Source organism: Ranitomeya variabilis, chromosome 6, assembly GCF_051348905.1.
Source record: "Ranitomeya variabilis isolate aRanVar5 chromosome 6, aRanVar5.hap1, whole genome shotgun sequence".
Classification (NCBI taxonomy): Eukaryota; Metazoa; Chordata; class Amphibia; order Anura; family Dendrobatidae; genus Ranitomeya; species Ranitomeya variabilis.
Window position 1 is genome coordinate 423,173,358 of NC_135237.1, and position 24,786 is coordinate 423,198,143.

The window sequence follows — 24,786 nt, forward strand, 5'->3', positions numbered from 1 at the left end:
CCGATTTGGCGAGCGGCGCCACTCCGGGTCCGATTTGGCGGCCGGCGCCACTCCGGGTCCGATTTGGCGGGCGGCGCCACTCTGGGTCCGATTTGGCGGGCGGCGCCACTCTGGGTCCGATTTGGCGGGCGGCGCCACTCTGGGTCCGATTTGGCGGGCGGCGCCACTCTGGGTCCGATTTGGCGGGCGGCGCCACTCTGGGTCCGATTTGGCGGGCGGCGCCACTCTGGGTCCGATTTGGCGAGCGGGGCAATAATTATAATAAGACTACAGATAGTGCTTTGAAATTGTGCTGTGCTATCACTTTAAGAGCTGATATTATCTGGCAAAACTGTGCTGGGGTCATGTACAGTTCGCAGGCGTTGGCATAGTAACTGGGCCTGACTGCACATATCAATGAGCTAATCAGCCAGGTGGCAGGTACATTTCAAATTGCCTCAGAAACCCGGCCATTATAACCTATGGGAAAATTTCCCTATTGAAATGCATTACAATGAGGGGAAAAAACATTTTCAAACGCAAATTGCGCCAAAACTACAAATCCGATCGACACGAAAAATACTTAGCACACCTCTTGGGGACGCTGGCTTCGAAATGACACCTCACTGGAGTCTGTGAGTGAAGCGGTTCGGGCCGCATTACGTGCGGACTGAATAATAATAAGAAGAACTAGATGGGTATTTCCTGAAGGAACTACAGATAGTGCTTTGGAATGGTGCCCGGGTTGCCCCAGCAAGACTTTCACACTTGGGTGCCCCTCAGGCGCTGTTTTGGTAGTTGTAGCCACTCTGGGTCCGATTTGGCGGGCGGCGCCACTCTGGGTCCGATTTGGCAGGCGGCGCCACTCCGGGTCCGATTTGGCGGGCGGCGCCACTCTGGGTCCGATTTGGTGAGCGGCGCCACTCCGGGTCCGATTTGGCGGGCGGTGCCACTCCGGGTCCGATTAGGCGGGCGGCGCCACTCCGGGTCCGATTTGGCGGGCGGCGCCACTCCGGGTCCGATTTGGCGGGCTTCGCCACTCCGGGTCCGATTTGGCGGGCTTCGCCACTCCGGGTCCGATTTGGCGGGCAGCGCCACTCCGGGTCCGATTTGGTGGGCGGCGCCACTCTGGGTCCGATTTGGCGGGCGGCGCCACTCCGGGTCCGATTTGGCGGGCGGCGCCACTCCGGGTCCAATTTGGCGGGCGGCGCCACTCTGGGTCCGATTTGGCGGGCGGCGCCACTCTGGGTCCGATTTGGCGGGCGGCGCCACTCTGGGTCCGATTTGGCGGGCGGCGCCACTCTGGGTCCGATTTGGCGGGCGGCGCCACTCTGGGTCCGATTTGGCGGGCGGCGCCACTCTGGGTCCGATTTGGCGGGCGGCGCCACTCTGGGTCCGATTTGGTGAGCGGGGCAATAATTATAATAAGACTACAGATAGTGCTTTGAAATTGTGCTGTGCTATCACTTTAAGAGCTGATATTATCTGGCAAAACTGTGCTGGTGTGGTCATGTACAGTTCGCAGGCGTTGGCATAGTAACTGGGCCTGACTGCGCATATCAATGAGCTAATCAGCCAGGTGGCAGGTACATTTCAAATTGCCTCAGAAACCCCGCCATTATAACCTATGGGAAAATTTCCCTATTGAAATGCATTACAATGAGGGGAAAAAACATTTTCAAACGCAAATTGCGCCAAAACTACAAATCCGATCGACACAAAAAATACTTAGCACACCTCTTGGGGACGCTGGCTTCGAAATGACACCTCACTGGAGTCTGTGAGTGAAGCGGTTCGGGCCGCATTACGTGCGGACTGAATAATAATAAGAACTAGATGGGTATTTCCTGAAGGAACTACAGATAGTGCTTTGGAATGGTGCCCGGGCTGCCCCTGCAAGTCTTTCACACTTGGGTGCCCCTCAGACGCTGGTTTGGTAGTTGAGGATTTGGTGGGCGGGGCCACTCTGGGTCCGATTTGGTGGCCCGGGTCACTCTGGGTCCGATTTGGTGGCCCGGGTCACTCTGGGTCCGATTTGGTGGCCTGGGTCCGATTTGGTGGCCCGGGTCACTCTGGGTCCGATTTGGTGGCCCGGGTCACTCTGGGTCCGATTTGGTGGCCCGGGTCACTCTGGGTCCGATTTGGTGGCCCGGGTCACTCTGGGTTTGATTTGGTGGCCCGGGTCACTCTGGGTCCGATTTGGTGGCCCGGGTCACTCTGGGTCCGATTTGGTGGCCCGGGTCACTCTGGGTCCGATTTGGTGGCCCGGGTCACTCTGGGTCCGATTTGGTGGCCCGGGTCACTCTGGGTCCGATTTGGTGGCCCGGGTCACTCTGGGTCCGATTTGGTGGCCCGGGTCACTCTGGGTCCGATTTGGTGGCCCGGGTCACTCTGGGTCCGATTTGGTGGCCCGGGTCACTCTGGGTCCGATTTGGTGGCCCGGGTCACTCTGGGTCCGATTTGGTGGGCCGGGTCACTCTGGGTCCGATTTGGTGGGCCGGGTCACTCTGGGTCCGATTTGGAGGCCCGGGTCACTCTGGGTCCGATTTGGTGGCCCGGGTCACTCTGGGTCCGATTTGGTGGGCCGGGTCACTCTGGGTCCGATTTGGTGGGCCGGGTCACTCTGGGTCCGATTTGGTGGGCCGGGTCACTCTGGGTCCGATTTGGTGGGCCGGGTCACTCTGGGTCCGATTTGGTGGGCCGGGTCCCGGGTCCGATTTGGTGTCCCGGGTCACTCTCCGTCCGATTTGGTGGCCCGGGTCACTCTCCGTCCGATTTGGTGGCCCGGGTCACTCTCCGTCCGATTTGGTGGCCCGGGTCACTCTCCGTCCGATCTGGTGGCCCGGGTCACTCTGGGTCCGATTTGGTGGCCCGGGTCACTCTGGGTCCGATTTGGTGGCCCGGGTCACTCTGGGTCCGATTTGGTGGGCCGGGTCACTCTGGGTCCGATTTGGTGGGCCGGGTCACTCTGGGTCCGATTTGGTGGGCCGGGTCACTCTGGGTCCGATTTGGTGGGCCGGGTCACTCTGGGTCTGCTTTGGTGGGCCGGGTCACTCTGACTGACAGCAGGATAAGGGAATGGCTGATAACAGAGAATAGACTGACAGCAGGACAAGGGAGTGGCTGATAACAGAGAGAATAGACTGACAGCAGGACAGGGGAATTGCTGATAACAAAGAGAAATAGACTGACAGCAGGACGGGGAATGGCTGATAACAGAGAGAATAGACTGACAGCAGGACAGGGGAATTGCTGATAACAGAGAGAAATAGACTGACAGCAGGACGGGGAATGGCTGATAACAGAGAGAATAGACTGACAGCAGGACAGGGGAATGGCTGATAACAGAGAGAATAGACTGACAGCAGGACGGGGAATGGCTAATAACAGAGAGAATAGACTGACAGCAGGACAGGGGAATGGCTGATAACAGAGAGAAATAGACTGACAGCAGTACGGGGAATTGCTGATAACAGAGAGAAATAGACTGACAGCAGGACGGGGAATGGCTGATAACAGAGAGAAATAGACTGACAGCAGGACAGGGGAATGGCTGATAACAGAGAGAAATAGACTGACAGCAGGACAGGGGAATGGCTGATAACAGAGAGAATAGACTGACAGCAGGATGGGGAATGGCTGATAACAGAGAGAATAGACTGACAGCAGGACCGGGAATGGCTGATAACAGAGAGAATAGACTGACAGCAGGACAGGGGAATGGCTGATAACAGAGAGAAATAGACTGACAGCAGTACGGGGAATGGCTGATAACAGAGAGAAATAGATGGGTATTTCCTGAAGGAACTACAGATAGTGCTTTGGAATGGTGCCCGGGTTGCCCCAGCAAGACTTTCACACTTGGATGCCCCTCAGGCGCTGGTTTGGTAGTTGTAGCCACTCTAAGTCTGATTTGGTATGCTGCGCGGCTCTGCACTGTATACTGCGCGGCTCTGCGCTGTATACTGCGCGGCTCTGCGCTGTATACTGCGGAGCTCTGCGCTGTATACTGCGGGGCTCTGCGCTGTATGCTGCGGGGCTCTGCGCTGTATGCTGCGGGGCTCTGCGCTGTATGCTGCGGGGCTCTGCGCTGTATGCTGCGGGGCTCTGCGCTGTATGCTGCGGGGCTCTGAGCTGTATGCTGCGGGGCTCTGCACTGTATGCTGCGCGGCTCTGCGCTGTATGCTGTGCTGTATGCTGCGCGGCTCTGCGCTGTATGCTGCGTGGCTCTGCGCTGTATGCTGCGCGGCTCTGCGCTGTATACTGCGGGGCTCTGCGCTGTATACTGCGGGGCTCTGCGCTGTATTCTGCGGGGCTCTGCGCTGTATGCTGCGGGGCTCTGCGCTGTATGCTGCGTGGCTCTGCGCTGTGTGCTGCGCGGCTCCGCGCTGTATGCTGCGCGGCTCCGTGCTGTATAATGCGCGGCTCCGCGCTGTATACTGCGCGGTTCCGCGCTATATACTGCGGGGCTCTGCGCTGTATGCTGCGGGGCTCTGCGCTGTATGCTGCGGGGCTCTGCGCTGTATGCTGCGGGGCTCTGCGCTGTATGCTGCGGGGCTCTGCGCTGTATGCTGCGGGGCTCTGCGCTGTATGCTGCGCGGCTCTGCGCTGTATGCTGCGCGGCTCTGCGCTGTATGCTGCGCGGCTCCGCGCTGTATAATGCGCGGCTCCGCGCTGTATACTGCGTGGCTCTGCGCTGTATGCTGCGGGGCTCTGCGCTGTATACTGCGCGGCTCTGCGCTGTATACTGCGGGGCTCTGCGCTGTATACTGTGGGGCTCTGCGCTGTATACTGCGGGGCTCTGCGCTATATGCTGCGGGGCTCTGCGCTGTATACTGTAATAATAATAAGACTACAGATAGTCCTTTGGAATTGTGCTGTGCTGTCACTTTAAGAGCTGATATTATCTGGCAAAACTGTGCTGGTGTGGTCATGTACAGTTCGCAGGCGTTGGCATAGTAACTGTGTCAGACTGCGCATATCAATGAGCTAATCAGCCAGGTGGCATTTGGCAGTTAAGTTATTTTTAGAAATTGCCTCAGAAACCAGCCCATTTTAAACGAATAGGAAAATTTCCCTATTGAAATGCATTGAAACAATGCTTTCCAATGAGGGGGAAACAATTTTCAAATGCAAATTGCGCCAAAACTACAAATCCGATCGACATGAAAATAACTTAGCACACCTCTCGTGGACGCTGGCTTCGAAATGACACCTCACTGGAGTCTGTGCGTTCAGCGGTTCGGGCCGCATTAACTGCGAAAAAAAGCCTAATAATAATAATAACTAGATGGGTATTTCCTGAAATAACTACAGATAGTGCTTTGGAATGGTGCCTGGGCTGCCCCTGCAAGACTTTCACACTTGGGTGCCCCTCAGGCGCTGGTTTGGTAGTTGTAGCCCCTCAGGGTTGAGGCCACTCTGGGTCCGATTTGGTGGGCGGGGTCACTCTGGGTCCGATTTGGTGGGCGGGGTCACTCTGGGTCCGATTTGGTGGGCGGGGTCACTCTGGGTCCGATTTGGTGGGCGGGGTCACTCTGGGTCCGATTTGGTGGGCGGGGTCACTCTGGGTCCGATTTGGCGGGCGGGGTCACTCTGGGTCCGATTTGGCGGGCGGGGTCACTCTGGGTCCGATTTGGCGGGCGGGGTCACTCTGGGTCCGATTTGGCGGGCGGGGTCACTCTGGGTCCGATTTGGCGGGCGGGGTCACTCTGGGTCCGATTTGGCGGGCGGCGCCACTCTGGGTCCGATTTGGCGGGCGGCGCCACTCTGGGTCCGATTTGGCGGGCGGCGCCACTCTGGGTCCGATTTGGCGGGCGGCGCCACTCTGGGTCCGATTTGGCGGGCGGCGCCACTCTGGGTCCGATTTGGCGGGCGGCGCCACTCTGGGTCCGATTTGGCGGGCGGCGCCACACTGGGTCCGATTTGGCGGGCGGCGCCACTCTGGGTCCGATTTGGCGGGCGGCGCCACACTGGGTCCGATTTGGCAGGCGGCGCCACTCTGGGTCCGATTTGGCGGGCGGCGTCACTCTGGGTCCGATTTGGCGGGCGGCGCCACTCTGGGTCCGATTTGGCGGACGACGCCACTCTGGGTCCGATTTGGTGGGCGGCGCCACTCTGGGTCCGATTTGGCGTTCGGCGCCACTCTGGGTCCGATTTGGCGGGCGGCGCCACTCTGGGTCCGATTTGGCGGGCGGCGCCACTGAGTCCGATTTGGCGGGCGGCGCCACTCTGGGTCCGATTTGGCGGGCGGCGCCACTCTGGGTCCGATTTGGTGGGCGGCGCCACTCTGGGTCCGATTTGGCGTTCGGCGCCACTCTGGGTCCGATTTGGCGTTCGGCGCCACTCTGGGTCCGATTTGGCGGGCGGCGCCACTCTGGGTCCGATTTGGCGTTCGGCGCCACTCTGGGTCCGATTTGGCGGGCGGCGCCACTCTGGGTCCGATTTGGCGTTCGGCGCCACTCTGGGTCCGATTTGGCGGGCGGCGCCACTCTGGGTCCGATTTGGCGGGCGGCGCCACTCTGGGTCCGATTTGGCGGGCGGCGCCACTCTGGGTCCGATTTGGCGGGCGGCGCCACTCTGGGCCCGATTTGGCGGGCGGCGCCACTCTGGGCCCGATTTGGCGGGCGGCGCCACTCTGGGCCCGATTTGGCGGGCGGCGCCACTCTGGGCCCGATTTGGCGGGCGGCGCCACTCTGGGTCCGACTTGGCGGGCGGCGCCACTCTGGGTCCGACTTGGCGGGCGGCGCCACTCTGGGTCCGATTTGGCGGGCGGCGCCACTCTGGGTCCGACTTGGCGGGCGGCGCCACTCTGGGTCCGACTTGGCGGGCGGCGCCACTTTGGGTCCGATTTGGCGGGCGGCGCCACTCTGGGTCCGATTTGGCAAGCGAGGGCACTCTGGGTCCGATTTGGCAAGCGGGGGCACTCTGGTCCGATTTGGTGGGCTGGGTCCGATTTGGTGAGCGGGGCAATAATTATAAGACTACAGATAGTGTTTTGGAATTGTGCTCTACTGTCACTTTAAGAGCGGACATTATCTGACAAAACTTGTGACCTGGTGGGATGATGTAGAGTTTATAGGCGTTGGCATAGTAACTGGGTCTCACTGCGCATATCAATGAGCTAATCAGCCAGGTGGCAGTTATTTTTAGAAATTGCCTCAGAAATCAGGCCCATTATAAACGTATTGGAAAATTTCCCTATTGAAACGCATTGAGACACTTTTTTCAAACGCAAATTGCGCCAAAACTACAAATCCGATCGACACGAAAAATACTTAGCACACCTCTCAGGAACGCTGGCTTCGAAATGACACCTCACTGGAGTCTGTGAGTTTAGCGGTTCGGGCCGCATTACGTGCGGACTGAATAATAATAAGAATAATAATAACTAGACGGGTATTTCCTGAAGGAACTACAGATAGTGCTTTGGAATGGTGCCCGGGCTGCCCCTGCAAGACTTTCAGACTTGGGTGCCCCTCAGATGCTGGTTTGGTAGTTCAGGATTTGGTGGGCGGGGCCACTCTGGGTCCGATTTGGTGGCCCGGGGCACTCTGGGTCCGATTTGGTGGCCCGGGGCACTCTGGGTCCGATTTGGTGGCCCGGGGCACTCTGGGTCCGATTTGGTGGCCCGGGGCACTCTGGTCCGATTTGGTGGCCCGGGTCACTCTGGGTCCGATTTGGTGGGCCGGGTCACTCTGGGTCCGATTTGGTGGGCCGGGTCACTCTGGGTCCGATTTGGTGGGCCGGGTCACTCTGGGTCCGATTTGGTGGGCCGGGTCACTCTGGGACCGATTTGGTGGCCCGGGTCACTCTGGGTCCGATTTGGTGGCCTGGGTCACTCTGGGTCCGATTTGGTGGCCCGGGTCACTCTGGGTCCGATTTGGTGGCCCGGGTCACTCTGGGTCCGATTTGGTGGGCCGGGTCACTCTGGGTCCGATTTGGTGGCCCGGGTCTCTCTGGGTCCGATTTGGTGGCCCGGGTCACTCTGGGTCCGATTTGGTGGGCCGAGTCACTCTGGGTCCGATTTGGTGGCCCGGGTCACTCTGGGTCCGATTTGGTGACCCGGGTCACTCTGACTGACAGCAGGATAAGGGAATGGCTGATAACAGAGAATAGACTGACAGCAGGACAAGGGAATGGCTGATAACAGAGAGAATAGACTGACAGCAAGACAGGGGAATGGCTGATAACAGCGAGAAATAGACTGACAGCAGGACGGGGAATGGCTGATAACAGAGAAAAAGACTGACAGCAGGATGGGTAATGGCTGATAACAGAGAGAATAGACTGACAGCAGGACGGGGAATGGCTGATAACAGGGAGAATAGACTGACAGCAGGACAGGGGAATGGCTGATAACAGAGAGAAAAAGATGGGTATTTCCTGAATGAACTATAGATAGTGCTTTGGAATGGTGCCCGGGCTGCCCCTGCAAGACTTTCACACTTGGGTGCCCCTCAGGCGCTGGTTTGGTAGTTGTAGCCCCTCAGGGTTGAGGCCACTCTGGGTCCGATTTGGTGGGCGGGGTCACTCTGGGTCCGATTTGGTGGGCGGGGTCACTCTGGGTCCGATTTGGTGAGCGGGGCAATAATTATAATAAGACTACAGATAGTGCTTTGAAATTGTGCTGTGCTATCACTTTAAGAGCTGATATTATCTGGCAAAACTGTGCTGGTGTGGTCATGTACAGTTCGCAGGCGTTGGCATAGTAACTGGGCCTGACTGCGCATATCAATGAGCTAATCAGCCAGGTGGCAGGTACATTTCAAATTGCCTCAGAAACCCGGCCATTATAACCTATGGGAAAATTTGCCTATTGAAATGCATTAAAATGAGGGGAAAAAACATTTTCAAACGCAAATTGCGCCAAAACTACAAATCCGATCGACACGAAAAATACTTAGCACACCTCTTGGGGACGCTGGCTTCGAAATGACACCTCACTGGAGTCTGTGAGTGAAGCGGTTCGGGCCGCATTACGTGCGGACTGAATAATAATAAGAATAATAAGAATAAGAATAAGTTATCCACGATGGAATAACAGTATAGTGCTTTGTTCCAAAGCACTATAATAAGAAGTTTACCACGGTGGAATAACAGTATAGTGCTTTGTTCCAAAGCACTATAATAAGAAGAAGTTTACCACGGTGGAATAACAGTATAGTGCTTTGTTCCAAAGCACTATAATAACTAGATGGGTATTTCCTGAAGGAACTACAGATAGTGCTTTGGAATGGTGCCCGGGCTGCCCCTGCAAGACTTTCACACTTGGGTGCCCCTCAGGCGCTGGCTTGGTAGTTGTAGCCCCTAAAGGGGGGAGGCCACTCTGGGTCCGATTTGGTGGGCGGGGTCACTCTGGGTCCGATTTGGCGGGCGGCGCCACTCTGGGTCCGATTTGGCGGGCGGCGCCACTCTGGGTCCGATTTGGCGGGCGGCGCCACTCTGGGTCCGATTTGGCGGGCGGCGCCACTCTGGGTCCGATTTGGCGGGCGGCGCCACTCTGGGTCCGATTTGGCGGGCTGGGTCACTCTGGGTCCGATTTGGCGGCCCGGGTCACTCTGGGTCCGATTTGGCGGGCCGGGTCATTCTGGATCCGATTTGGTGGGCCGGGCCACTCTGGGTCCGATTTGGTGGCCCGGGTCACTCTGGGTCCGATTTGGTGGCCCGGGTCACTCTGGGTCCGATTTGGTGGGCCGGGTCACTCTGACTGACAGCAGGATAAGGGAATGGCTGATAACAGAGAATAGACTGACAGCAGGACAAGGGAATGGCTGATAACAGAGAGAATAGACTGACAGCAGGACGGGGAATGGCTGATAACAGAGAGAAATAGACTGACAGAAGGACGGGGAATGGATGATAACAGAGAGAATAGACTGACAGCAGGACGGGGAATGGCTGATAACAGAGAGAATAGACTGACAGCAGGACAGGGGAATGGCTGATAACAGAGAGAATAGACTGACAGCAGGACGGGGAATGGCTGATAACAGAGAGAATAGACTGACAGCAGGACAGGGGAATGGCTGATAACAGAGAGAAATAGACTGACAGCAGTATGGGGAATGGCTGATAACAGAGAGAAATAGATGGGTATTTCCTGAAGGAACTACAGATAGTGCTTTGGAATGGTGCCCGGGTTGCCCCAGCAAGACTTTCACACTTGGGTGCCCCTCAAGCGCTGGTTTGGTAGTTGTAGCCACTCTGGGTCCGATTTGGTGGGTGGGTCCCCTCAGGGGCCGATTTGGTGGGCGCTGTATACTGCGCGGCTCTGCGCTGTATACTGCGCGGCTCTGCGCTGTATGCTGCGCGGCTCTGCGCTGTATACTGTGGGGCTCTGCGCTGTATGCTGCGCGGCTCCGGGCTGTATGCTGCGTGGCTCTGCGCTGTATAATGCGCGGCTCTGCGCTGTGTACTGTAATAATAATAAGACTGCAGATAGTGCTTTGAAATTGTGCTGTGCTGTCACTTTAAGAGCTGATATTATCTGGCAAAACTGTGCTGGGGTCATGTACAGTTCGCAGGCGTTGGCATAGTAACTGGGCCTGACTGCGCATATCAATGAGCTAATCAGCCAGGTGGCAGGTACATTTCAAATTGCCTCAGAAACCCGGCCATTATAACCTATGGGAAAATTTCCCTATTGAAATGCATTACAATGAGGGGAAAAAACATTTTCAAACGCAAATTGCGCCAAAACTACAAATCCGATCGGCACGAAAAATACTTAGCACACCTCTTGGGGACGCTGGCTTCGAAATGACACCTCACTGGAGTCTGTGAGTGAAGCGGTTCGGGCCGCATTACGTGCGGACTGAATAATAATAAGAACTAGATGGGTATTTCCTGAAGGAACTACAGAGTGCTTTGGAGTGGTGCCCGGGCTGCCCCTGCAAGACTTTCACACTTGGGTGCCCCTCAGGCGCTGGTTTGGTAGTTGTAGCCCCTCATTTGGTGGGCCGGGTCACTCTGGGTCCGATTTGGTGGGCCGGGTCACTCTGGGTCCGATTTGGTGGGCCGGGTCACTCTGGGTCCGATTTGGTGGGCCGGGTCACTCTGGGTCCGATTTGGTGGGCCGGGTCACTCTGGGTCCGACTTGGTGGCCCGGGTCACTCTGGGTCCGATTTGGTGGCCCGGGTCACTCTGGGTCCGATTTGGTGAGCCGGGTCACTCTGGGTCCGATTTGGTGAGCCGGGTCACTCTGGGTCCGATTTGGTGGCCCGGGTCACTCTGGGTCCGATTTGGTGGCCCGGGTCACTCTGGGTCCGATTTGGTGGCCCGGGTCACTCTGGGTCCGATTTGGTGGCCCGGGTCACTCTGGGTCCGATTTGGTGGCCCGGGTCACTCTGGGTCCGATTTGGTGGCCCGGGTCACTCTGGGTCCGATTTGGTGGCCCGGGTCACTCTGGGTCCGATTTGGTGGCCCGGGTCACTCTGGGTCCGATTTGGTGGCCCGGGTCACTCTGGGTCCGATTTGGTGGCCCGGGTCACTCTGGGTCCGATTTGGCGGCCCGGGTCACTCTGGGTCCGATTTGGCGGCCCGGGTCACTCTGGGTCCGATTTGGCGGCCCGGGTCACTCTGGGTCCGATTTGGCGGGCCGGGTCACTCTGGGTCCGATTTGGCGGGCGGCGCCACTCTGGGTCCGATTTGGCGGGCGGCGCCACTCTGGGTCCGACTTGGCGGGCGGCGCCACTGGGTCCGATTTGGCGGGCGGCGCCACTCTGGGTCCGACTTGGCGGGCGGCGCCACTGGGTCCGATTTGGCGGGCGACCGCCACTCTGGGTCCGACTTGGCGGGCGGCGCCACTCTGGGTCCGACTTGGCGGGCGGCGCCACCCTGGGTCCGATTTGGCGGGCGGCGCCACTCTGGGTCCGATTTGGCGGGCGGCGCCACTCTGGGTCCGACTTGACGGGCGGCGCCACTCTGGGTCCGATTTGGCGGGCGGCGCCACTCTGGGTCCGATTTGGCGGGCGGGGGCACTCTGGGTCCGATTTGGCAAGCGGGGGCACTCTGGTCCGATTTGGTGGGCTGGGTCCGATTTGGTGAGCAGGGCAATAATGATAAGACTACAGATAGTGCTTTGTAATTGTGCTGTACTGTCACTTTAAGAGCTGATATTATCTGACAAAACTTGTGACCTGGTGGGCTGATGTAGAGTTTATAGGCGTTGGCATAGTAACTGGGTCTCACTGCGCATATCAATGAGGTAATCAGCCAGGTGGCAGTTATTTTTAGAAATTGCCTCAGAAATCAGGCCCATTATAAACGTATTGGAAAATTTCCCTATTGAAATGCATTGAGACACTTTTTTCAAACGCAAATTGCGCCAAAACTACAAATCCGATCGACACGAAAAATACTTAGCACACCTCTCAGGAACGCTGGCTTCGAAATGACACCTCACTGGAGTCTGTGAGTTTAGCGTTTCGGGCCGCATTACGTGCGGACTGAATAATAATAATAAGACTAGATGGGTATTTCCTGAAGGAACTACAGATAGTGCTTTGGAATGGTGCCCGGGCTGCCCCTGCAAGACTTTCACACTTGGGTGCCCCTCAGGCGCTGGTTTGGTAGTTGTAGCCCCTCAGGGTTGAGGCTTGGTGGGCCGGGTCACTCTGGGTCCGATTTGGTGGCCCGGGTCACTCTGGGTCCGATTTGGTGGGCCGGGTCACTCTGGGTCCGATTTGGTGGGCCGGGTCACTCTGGGTCCGATTTTGTGGCCCGGGTCACTCTGGGTCCCATTTGGTGGGCCGGGTCACTCTGGGTTTGATTTGGTGGGCCGGGTCACTCTGGGTCCCATTTGGTGGCCCGGGTCACTCTGGGTCCGATTTGGTGGCCCGGGTCACTCTGGGTCCGATTTGGTGGGCCGGGTCACTCTGGGTCCGATTTGGTGGCCCGGGTCACTCTGGTTCCGATTTGGTGGCCCGGGTCACTCTGGGTCCGATTTGGTGGCCCGGGTCACTCTGGGTCCGATTTGGTGGCCCGGGTCACTCTGGGCCCCGATTTGGTGGCCCGGGTCACTCTGGGCCCCGATTTGGTGGCCCGGGTCACTCTGGGTCCGATTTGGTGGCCCGGGTCACTCTGGGTCCGATTTGGTGGCCCGGGTCACTCTGGGTCCGATTTGGTGGGCCGGGTCACTCTGGGTTTGATTTGGTGGGCCGGGTCACTCTGGGTCCGATTTGGTGGCCCGGGTCACTCTGGGTCCGATTTGGTGGGCCGGGTCACTCTGGGTCCGATTTGGTGGGCCGGGTCACTCTGGGTCCGATTTGGTGGCCCGGGTCACTCTGGGTCCGATTTGGTGGCCCGGGTCACTCTGGGTCCGATTTGGTGGCCCGGGTCACTCTGGGTCCGATTTGGTGGCCCGGGTCACTCTGGGTCCGATTTGGTGGCCCGGGTCACTCTGGGTCCGATTTGGTGGCCCGGGTCACTCTGGGTCCGATTTGGTGGCCCGGGTCACTCTGGGTCCGATTTGGTGGCCCGGGTCACTCTGGGTCCGATTTGGTGGCCCGGGTCACTCTGGGTCTGATTTGACGGGCGGCGCCACTCTGGGTCCGATTTGGCGGGCGGCGCCACTCTGGGTCCGATTTGGCGGGCGGCGCCACTCTGGGTCCGACTTGACGGGCGGCGCCACTCTGGGTCCGATTTGGCGGGCGGGGGCACTCTGGGTCCGATTTGGCAAGCGGGGGCACTCTGATCCGATTTGGTGGGCTGGGTCCGATTTGGTGAGCGGGGCAATAATGATAAGACTACAGATAGTGCTTTGTAATTGTGCTGTACTGTCACTTTAAGAGCTGATATTATCTGACAAAACTTGTGACCTGGTGGGCTGGTAGAGTTTATAGGCGTTGGCATAGTAACTGGGTCTTAGAACATCCAATTAGAAAAAGCAATGAGGGCACTCACCAGTTTCCAAAAGTGATTCCTTTATTTACGAAACAACATCCAGAGGGCCGTTGTGGCCGGGGGAAAGAGAGGGGGCCTCAGCCCGTGTGAGCAGAGGAGATGGACGACGGCCGTTTCGCACCTGGTTGTGCTTCTACGGGTCCAGACCCGTAGAAGCACAACCAGGTGCGAAACGGCCGTCGTCCATCTCCTCTGCTCACACGGGCTGAGGCCCCCTCTCTTTCCCCCGGCCACAACGGCCCTCTGGATGTTGTTTCGTAAATAAAGGAATCACTTTTGGAAACTGGTGAGTGCCCTCATTGCTTTTTCTAATTGGATGTTCTAATTAAAAGACTATTTTTCATGATGGAGCACCTGAAAGTTTTCCCTTTGAGTGGCTAAGTAGGATATACGTCTGTAATCCCCACTGAAAAGCCGGCATTTAGCAAGACAGTGCCGCCTGCGAGCTTTGTTTTTTCTGTTCGTGTCATAGTAACTGGGTCTCACTGCGCATATCAATGAGGTAATCAGCCAGGTGGCAGTTATTTTTAGAAATTGCCTCAGAAATCAGGCCCATTATAAACGTATTGGAAAATTTCCCTATTGAAATGCATTGAGACACTTTTTTCAAACGCAAATTGCGCCAAAACTACAAATCCGATCGACACGAAAAATACTTAGCACACCTCTCAGGAACGCTGGCTTCGAAATGACACCTCACTGGAGTCTGTGAGTTTAGCGGTTCGGGCCGCATTACGTGCGGACTGAATAATAAGAATAAGAAGTTTACCACGGTGGAATAACAGTATAGTGCTTTGTTCCAAAGCACTATAAATAAGAAGTTTACCACGGTGGAATAACAGTATAGTGCTTTGTTCCAAAGCACTATAATAATAATAATAATAATAAGTTTACCACGGTGGAATAACAGTATAGTGCTTTGTTCCAAAGCACTATAATAAGAAGAAGTTATCCACGATGGAATAACAGTATAGTGCTTTGTTCCAAAGCACTATAATAAGATTAACTCCGGCACTATGCAAGCAATCTGAAATCTAATAAGATAAAGGAGGGCTTGCGCTGGTCTCTAAGGCTACTTTCACACTAGCGTCGGGAACAACCCGTCGCTGCGCGTCGGGCCGACGTTCCCGACGCTAGTGTGGTCTCCGCCGCACAACGGGGGCAGCGGATGCATATTTCCCACGCATCCGCTGCCCCATTGTGATGTGCGGGGAAGTGCGGGGAGGTGGGGGCGGAGTTCCGACTGCGCATGCGCGGTCGGAAAAAGCGGACCGTCGGGAGCAAAAAACGTTACATGTAACGTTTTTTTCTCCCGACGGACCGCTACCATACGCCCAAACGCCGCCAAACGCATTCACCGTTTGGAAATGCGTCGCAAATGCGTCGCAAATGCGTCGCTAATGTTACTCTATGACGAAACAACGTATCCAGCAAAAACTTTTGCTGGATGCGGCGTTTCGCAAAAACGACGCATTTGCGACGTATTGCAGTTAACGCTAGTGTGAAACTAGCCTAAGAGCCGCAGTTCTCAAGCCAGGGCCGGGCACCAAGATGTTTAAATGGCTCTAGACATTTTGGTTAATCGGCACAGAACCTATAATAGAGATATTTATCAAGAGGAATCCCTTACATACCTGGTGCCTTGACAAATCTGCCCCTATCTGTTTTGTATCTAGTGAGAAGTGTGTAGTTCTGTTCTGATATTGCAGAAAGTTTTTTTTCCTCTCTGCCATTGTCTCACTCAATATACATTTATTTTTTTAAAGACAACATGTCATCAACTCAGAAGTGCTTGCTTTTTGTATTCATTAAATTTGTCACTTTCATCCTGATCATTCTTTTTTTCTGTTTTTCTTAAATCAGAATTAAGGTTGTGGAGATATTGTGATTTTATTTACAGGCTCTAAAATCAATGTTGCCACCTTTACCAACAGTGTGGTTCCCACAACTTTCTCTGTGTTTGCCTCCTCAGACTGCTCTGTGACGCTGCATGATTATTGCACCCAGAGCAGTGTGAGGGACGAGTCATTTCACTGACACTCACTGGAGCAGGAGGGGAGCACAGGATCGCGATGGGAGTATGTCTGATCCCTTCCACACCGATCATTAGCAGCGGCTATGTCATTTGTAAGTGCAAGCACACATCTCCTGCCAGCCCAAGACTGTCAGTAACAGTTGGTGACTGGTGCACCCATAAAAGGAGCAGAGTTGGATTAGCGACTGGTGGTCATATACATGTAGCATACGGATGGATGGTCAGACAGACAGTCCCAGGGTTTGCAGGGGATGTGTGTTTGCTAGTTACATAAACCCTGCCCATGCTCATTGTGAATGGGACTAGACATACTCGTATAGTGATGCAGCTCCTCTGCTGCTTGACGCTGAAGGATTCGGTGATGTGACACTTCCCTCGGCACAGTGTGATCTTCTGGGCACAAGCCTGTTCTCACCAGACCCTTCTGTGAGGAAGTTGAATAATTATGCAGCGTCACAGGGCAGTCTCAAGAAACACCTACAGAAAAGTTCTGGTAACTGTCCTGTTGTGGAGACTACAAAATTTGCTTTTAGAGCCCTCTAAAGAAAAAGCACAATGTCTCTGCAACTCCAAGTTCAATTAAATAAAATAACAAAAAAAATTAATGTTAAGGAGGAATTGGACAATTCAATGAATACATAAACCAAGCATTTTTGAGTTCATGACATTTCTTTGTAAATTAATTCTTTTGTATAGTTGGTTACTTGTAGAAATCCAAGCAGTTTTTAGCAATATTATCAACGGGTGTCTTGCATTTCAGATATTTTATATTGTTAACATATTTAAAGTAAACTCCTTATGAATCCTTTTAATGCTATTCCAGGTCCAGAAGTCCAGCCGCAGAAGGCAATCACTGGCGAGCTCATCGAGTCACTTGCTAATAAGCTCAGACAGCAGTGGAAGGTATTGGCACCTCACTTAGAAATGAAAGAGTCAGATATTCAGGACATTGAATGTGACAGTGAGGATGTGAAGATGAGGGCCAGACTGCTGCTGGTGGCTTGGCAGGATCGGGAGGGAGCCCATGCCACGGTTGAGAATCTGATCGCTGCTTTGAATCAAGCTCAGTTGAGCGACCTGGCAGAAAATTTGAGCAATGACCCCGAGAACGGAACATAGATCTGCTGGTTATCGGATATGTACATCATTCCTTTTAGGTTAGCACGGTCTCATATCACACTGATATTGAGAGTAATGCTTTTTCATGCAGTGTTTGGGATTTTGTAGGATGACTTTTCTTTCTTTTTTAATGAAACTGCTGTTCCTGGAGGACTCTTAATAAAATATTTGTCCCTGGGCTGTTGCATTATTTGTTTAGGTACAGTTTATTTTTTTGTATTTACAAAAACTTTCAGGTAACTAAAGGCTAGGGTCACCAGTTGGTAGCAAGGGTCTCAGACTGAAAAGTAAAGGGAAAAGCTGTGAGATCGAGATGCAAAACTATACACCCTTGCTGTCTATGGGTTTCATAAATTCTCTGTTCCATCGATGTCATTGTCCTGAGAGACTTCATCTGAAAATCTTGAACCCTCACATATCGGTTGTATTGTCTAAGATTTAGGACATGGTGCACAGAGCATTCTTTTTGGTAACAATGAAAATATTTGAATATAAGCTGTGACGTTGTTCTGACTGAGGAATGGTACTATCACTCCTTAATTGGACAGGGTCTGGATTGGAATGATATGTTTGGAAGGAGTAGTGTGAGAGGAAAAAAAAATTGGTGACATGGAAGAGAATTCTATTTTTGTATCTTGTTGAAACCTCTTTGCATATCCAGGCCTATTTCACGTGAGAGAGCCTAACATTTCGTCTCTTTCCCCCATGACGGCACCAGAGAGAGGGGATCTGCCCCACAGGGACAGGAAACCTACAGATAAAAAGGCAGTACCTCTCTCCCGCATCAGTTGGTTTCCTGTCCCTGATGGGGGAATGTACAGTCGACGTAGGACATACCTGTAGATCCTCGTGGGATGCCGGGGGCCGACCAGTCCGATCCAGGCAGCGGGAGTTCCCTGCCTCGGTTGGGGCGGTTGCCCAAAGCCCCACCTCTGGGGTCAGTGGACCTTGAGGTTGTGCAGGGAGAGGCAGTGAAGGAAAAAGATCCGAGCCTGCCTCTCCCGGATTTATCACAAAATCGCCAAGTGTGCTGCAGAGAAGGCACATAGCGGCAGCGGAGGGGGCCGACTAGGTGACAGCGGTCGCCTTACTGGAGAGCCTGCCGGACTCTTCATGCCTTGCCGGCGGCACAACGCCAGGACAGGGTAGTGCGGACGCGCGATCCGGCGTCCCCCTATGACACGAGTAAACCGCAATGCACAACTGGGATATCAGTAGTGCGCATGCATGGGAGCCAGTGACGCAATTAGCGCCAGGCATGACTGGGAAATCCAGTAGTTCAGGCATACTGCATCTCCGGAAGTAGTAGGATAGCCTTGAAGGGGATTTAAAGGAGCAAACTCGCGGGGAACAGCGCTTCAAGGAGCTGAGCACCATGAGTGATCAGGAGCCACCAGAGGAGCAGGTCTAACAAGACCAGTCCCCTCACCATCTGCAGCAGCAGGAGAAACAAGTGGAAGAGGCTTCTTCCCAGCAACGCAGTGGCGGCAGCCATTCAGGGTCTCGGCGCAGCAGAAGCTCCAGCAGAGCCACCAGGCCAAAAGAGGATCCATCTGTGAAAATGGTCCCTGGCCCAAAGTCAGTATCCTTCTTTCTACAGGAGGGTAAGTGAACTTCGTGAAAGTCCACTCTTTAATTAGGGTCTGTTTTCTCTCATAGAGAATGAAATGTATGGCAAAGTCCAAGTATAGGGCGTGTGCACTCTGTACAGAGGAGCTACCAACCACGTGGGGAAAAAGAGGCTCTGTACTACCTGCATAGAGCAAACAATTTTTGAAGAGACTCCAAAATTTGCATCAGACCTGAGAACGTTAATCAAAAATCAGGTAGAAAACACCTTCAAAGCCCTTAAGGGTTCACGGAGAAAACATAGATCCAGGGACAGGTCCCCTGAAGCAAGTGCTAATGAGGGGGGAGCGACTTGTCTGACTCAAACAATTCATTATCTTCCCTTTCCTCTTCATCATTCTCAGAAGGGGTCGCAGCTGCTTCCCGATAGAGGAGACAGATTCCCTTGTTAAAGCGGTCAGAACAACCATAGGTCTAGTAGACTCCCGGCCCAAGTAAACAGTCCAAGATTTAATGTTCAGTGGTCTAGAGCGGAAAGAGAGGGAGTGTAGGAAGGATAGATCTTTTTGTATGCCTCTAGGGTCCACGGAAAGGACAAATCGAAAGCCACGCTGGCAAGATGGATAAGAGACGCTATCACCCAATCATATTCCTCATGTGGGGGAGCCATTCCGGAGGAGATAAGAGCCCATTCGACAAGAGCAGTGGCAACTTCCTGGGCACAGAGAGCCGGCGCCTCGATAGAGCAGATATGTAGAGCAGCTACTTGGTCTTCTCCCTCTACGTTCTTTAACCATTATCAGCTAGACCTAGCCTTTTCTTCAGATCTTACCTTTGAGAGAAGGGTTCTGGAGGCAGTGGTCCCCCCAATGTACAATCTATGTAATTCTCTCTGTGGTGCCGTCATGGTGGAAAGAGAAAAACATAGTTACTTACCAATAATGATAATTCTCTGAGCCCATGACCGCACCCATAAATTCCCTCCCTTCACGTGTGGGTGTACTCACTGAAATTAGTTAGTTTGAAAATAGCCATGCGTTGCCTCTATTAAGCTTACATTAATATTAAATATTTTGAGTAGCCATTCATGTTGCCAGTCAGAAGTTCCGTTAATGCTCTGTAAACCAACTGATGTGGGAGTGAGATACCGCCTATTTATCTGTAGATTTCCTGTTTTTGTGGGGCGGATCCCCTCTCTCCGTGGTGCCGTCATGGGTTCAGAGAAATACTGTTATCGGTAAGTAACTATGTTTTTAACTGCAAATGACCTGGTCATTTGGGGCCTTGACTTCATGCAGTGATGAGTCTTGGCGTCTGTTGGCAGTGATGCTATGATGTATGTGGTCTAAAGGACGGTCTCGCTTTATGATCCTGAGCTCCCTGTTTCTTATAACTACAACAAGAGCTGGAGAAAGTAAAAACAGAGGAACTGGGTTTTGGATCTTCTCTAAAAACCAAATAGATGTTCTTGTTTTAGGGAAAGCAAGTATTCTTTTTCTGATAATTACATGCGGTCATTTACCAGAAAGGGGTGGGCCATCAGCCATTTTTGATGATTTGTCCTCAGGCATGCCTTTGAGCCGTGAGGTGCCACAGATTACGGCAGAGAGAACCCCAGAAGTGGATGACCATGGAACCTCAAGAGTGACCTCTCACATACAGTTGTGGCCAAAAGTATTGACCCCTGCAATTCTGTCAGATAATACTCAGTTTCTTCCTGAAAATAATTGCAATCACAAATTCTTTGGTATTATCTTCATTTAATTTGTCTTAAATGTAAAAAACACAAAAGAGAATGAAGCAAAACATTGATCATTTCACACAAAACTCCAAAAATGGGCCAGACAAAAGTATTGGCACCCTCAGCCTAATACTTGGTTGCACAACCTTTAGCCAAAATAACTGTGACCAACCGCTTCTGGTAACCATCAATGAGTTTCTTACAATGCTCTGCTGAAATTTTAGACCATTTTTCTTTGGCAAACTGCTCCAGGTCCCTGATATTTGAAGGGTGCCTTCTCCAAACTACCATTTTTAGATCTCTCCACAGGTGTTCTATGGGATTCAGGTCTGGACTCATTGCTGGCCACCTTAGAAGTCTCCAGTGCTTTCTCTCAAACCAATTTCTAGTGCTTTTTGAAGTGTGTTTTGGGTCATTGTCGTGCTGGAAGACCCATGACCTCTGAGGGAGACCCAGCTTTCTCACACTGGGCCCTACATTATGCTGCAAAATTTGTTTGTAGTCTTCAGACTTCATAATGCCATGCACACAGTCAAGCAGTCCAGTGCTAGAGGCAGCAAAGCAACCCCAAAACATCAGGAAACCTCCGCCGTGTTTGACTGTAGGGACCGTGTTCTTTTCTTTGAATACCTCTTTTTTTTTCTCCTGTAAACTTTATGTTGATGCCTTTGCCCAAAAAGCTCTACTTTTGTCTCATCTGACCAGAGAACATTCTTCCAAAACGTTTTAGGCTTTTTCAGGTAAGTTTTGGCAAACTCCAGCCTGGCTTTTTTATGTCTCGGGGTAAGAAGTGGGGTCTTCCTGGGTCTCCTACCATACAGTCCCTTTTCATTCAGACGTCGACGGATAGTACGGGTTGACACTGTTGTACCCTCGGACTGCAGGGCAGCTTGAACTTGTTTGGATGTTAGTCGAGGTTCTTTATCCAACATCCGCACAATCTTGCGTTGAAATCTGTTGTCAATTTTTCTTTTCCGTCAACATCTAGGGAGGTTAGCCACAGTGCCATGGGCTTTTAAAGGGAAGGTGCCACCAGTTTTCTTGTAGTTTGTTTTTTTGTGAAATTAAGCTTAAAATAGTAAATAAAATGTACTAATGCAATGTTTGCACTGTTTGCAAACATTTCTATATGAAAAATATTATATATTTTCTTACAAATATATATATTGACCACTAGGGGGAGCATTTTCCGTTTTAGACCTCAAGCAGATATAGTGAGACTTACCAGCTTTACTGTTAGCTGGAAAATCTGGGCAGTACCCTCCCCTTTTGGGTGGTCTAATATCCCTGGGGCAGAATGAAGAGCAGCATCACAGGGCAGAGCCATTTTGTGTGTGACTGACCTGTGATCTGCTATCACCAGCAGTTACTGCATCAGAAGCACAGTTAGTTTATGTGGTGTGTCCACATACAGCAGCATTGTCTGTGCAGAGCTGTCTGTGACTCAGGAGCTCCAGGTCTGCAGTGAATGGCCAGGCATTGTGGAGGGAGGGGAGAGATACATTGTATGGCAGAGAGATGGAGCTCCTGTGATAGAGAGTAAGTGGAGCTTGGCAGAGAGCACTGGGCTATAATAAAATGGCTGCTAGTCACACCTACAGCAGTGAGTTGTGCAGCCCACAGAGGCGTGCCCAGCTCACTGCTAACACCTCTCCAATGTTAAAGATAGGGTCAGCGCCGGTCTATTATCTCCTATGTCCATGGGGTGCTGTAAAATGACACTGTTAGTGTCGTGAACTGCTGTGAAACCAAGATGTCAGCCCCCAGTTCCTTCTTTAAACACATATAACACACGAAATCTGTTTCACATGCATTTAAAACTTGGTTATAGCAGTATGTTATGCTACATTACAGTGATTTATTAATGATCTACAAACGCGGTACCTTCCCTTTAAACTTCTTGATGACACTGCGCACGGTAGACACAGGAACATTCATCAGGTCTTTGGAGATGGACTTGTAGCTTTGAGATTGCTCATGCTTCCTCACAATTTGGTTTCTCAAGTCCTCAGACAGTTCTTTTGGTCTTCTTTCTTTTCTCCATGCTCAATGTGGTGCACACTGACACAGGTTGAGTCAACTGTAATCCATGTCAACTGGCTGCAAGTGTGATTTAATTATTGCCAACACCTGTTAGGTGCCACAGGTAAGTTACAGGGGCTGTTAATTACACAAATTAGAGAAGCATCACATGATTTTTCGAAGAGTGCCAATACTTTTGTCCACCCCCTTTATTATGTTTGATGTGGAATTATATCCAGTTTGGCTTTAGGACAATTCTTTTTGTGTTTTTTCATTTAAGACAAATTAAATGAAGATAATACCAAAGAATGTGTTTGCAATCATTTTCAGGAAGAAACTGAGTATTATCTGACAGAATTGCAGGGGTGTCAATACTTTTGGCCACAACTGTAGCTACATGTTCAGAGATGTGTTGAGCAAGTTTTTCTGAAGCAAAGTAACAGACAGAATGCCATCCCTTAGTGGTTTGGTCCAAGTAGCCTTACTAACACTACCTAGCAAATATTAACCTTGGTGTTGAACTTTCAGCTTTGATGGAATATTTTACAAGTTAATCAACATCTCAATTTCACAGATTTAAGAAGGACACTGTAGCTGTCATGGACAACATAATTTCACCAGCTGTGTCTACAACCAGCAAAAAAGACACTCCTTTTAGGGCATCTGCTAGCAAAGGGTACATGACATCCAAATGTTTTGTTTTAATGAAACCCCTGTCCAGATTATTTATTTTTCATGTAACTCGTTTATATAGTGCCGATAGCTTGAATCCAGGACTCTGATGCTGCAAGGCCACAGTGCTTTTTCTGATCATTTGATGGGGACAATGGACAGCCGCAATGTCTATAGGAGAATCAATGAGTTTTGTTGAACATGATCCTGAGGTTCTCCCGGCCTTACAAGCCCAAGCAAGAGATGTTTGACAACAGCCCAGAACTGCAGGTGACTGAGCCTACATTAAAAAATGTATTCAATGCTCTAACACACTGCAGCACCTATATCTTCAAACACTACTACGATGGGTATGATAAAGGATAAATTTCCCTATATGCTGCAAATATTAGACAAAGATAACACAAGTAAACACAAAATGCAGTTTTTAAATGAAGGTCTGTATCACTAAGGGAATAAGAAATCCAAATCTACAGGGCTCTGTGTGAAAGTGACCAAAAGCAACCCCCCCCCCCCCAAAAAAAAAAAAAAAAATCAAAATTATAGTCTATTTGAATTCAGTAGCCACATGCAGACCTGATTACTGCTACCGCTGTTCTCAATCAAGAAATCCCTTAAATAGAACCTGACAAAGTGAAATAGACCGAAAGATCAGCAAAAACTAGACATCATGCCGCAATCCAAAAATTCTAGAACACATGAGAAAAAAGTAGTTGATATCTCAGTTTGAAAAAGATTATAAAGCCATTTCTAAAGCTTTAGGACTCCAGAAAACCAGTGAGAGCAATTATCCACAAATGGCGAAAACAGGGAACAGTGTTGACCCTTCCCAGGAGTAGCCAACCGACTAAAATTACCCCAAAAGTGCAGTGACGACTCATCCAAGAGGTCATAAAAGATCCCACAACAACATCCGAAGAACTGCAAGTCTCACTTGCCTCAGTGTTCATGACGCCACCATAAGAAAGACTGGGCAAAAATGACCTGCATGCCAGAGTTCCAAGACGAAAAACCACTGCTGAGAAAGAACAGAAAAGATTATCTCAATTTTTCCAGAAAACATCTTGATATTCCCAAAGACTTTTGGGAAAACACTCTGGACTGACAAGACAAAAGTTGGGCTTTTTGGAAGGTGTATGTACCATTACATCTGGCGTAGACGTAACACAGCATTTCAGAAAAGGAACATCATGCCAACAGTAAAATGTGTTGGTAGTGTGATGGTCTGGGGCTGGCTAGCCACAATCCTGACCTTAATCTGATTGAGCTTCTGTGGCATGACCTTAAAAGGGCGGTATATGCTCGGAAACCCTCCAATGTGGCTGAATTACAACAATTCTGCAAAGATGAATGAGCTAAAATTCCTCCAGAGCTTTGTAAAAGACTACTTGCCAGTTATCGCAAACGCTTGATTGCAGATGTTGCTGCTAAGGGTGGCCCACCCAGTTAAGTTTTTGGGGGAAATCATGGTCCTGCAGGTTTGGATTTCTTTTTCCATTAATAAAGGCCTTCATTCAAAAACTGCATTTTGTGTTTACTTGTGTTATCTTTGTCTAATATATAAATTCTGATCTAAAGCATTGTGACAAATAGGGATGATCGAATGGCTTTGGATAAGAGCTTATCCGAATAGCGCATACAGAATAACTGCATCAGTAACATGGATAAATGGAGCGCTCCCGATAATTAGCTGTTTGGTGCCGCAGCTGCATGTGTTGCCGCTGTGTGACAGTCACAACACATG

The 24,786-nt window shown here is 51.9% G+C and overlaps 1 protein-coding gene across 1 annotated transcript in view; it reads left to right on the forward strand.

Annotated features, from left to right (window-relative positions):
* THOC1 (THO complex subunit 1) overlaps positions 1 to 17,216 on the forward strand; it is a 65,287-nt gene extending 48,071 nt beyond the window's left edge. Inside the window, exon 21 of the mRNA XM_077270327.1 lies at positions 16,743 to 17,216. Within this exon, the coding sequence (XP_077126442.1) occupies positions 16,743 to 17,038 (296 nt within the window). The 3' untranslated portion in view covers positions 17,039 to 17,216. The remainder of the gene's footprint in view (positions 1 to 16,742) is intronic.
* The last annotated feature ends 7,570 nt before the right edge of the window (positions 17,217 to 24,786 follow it).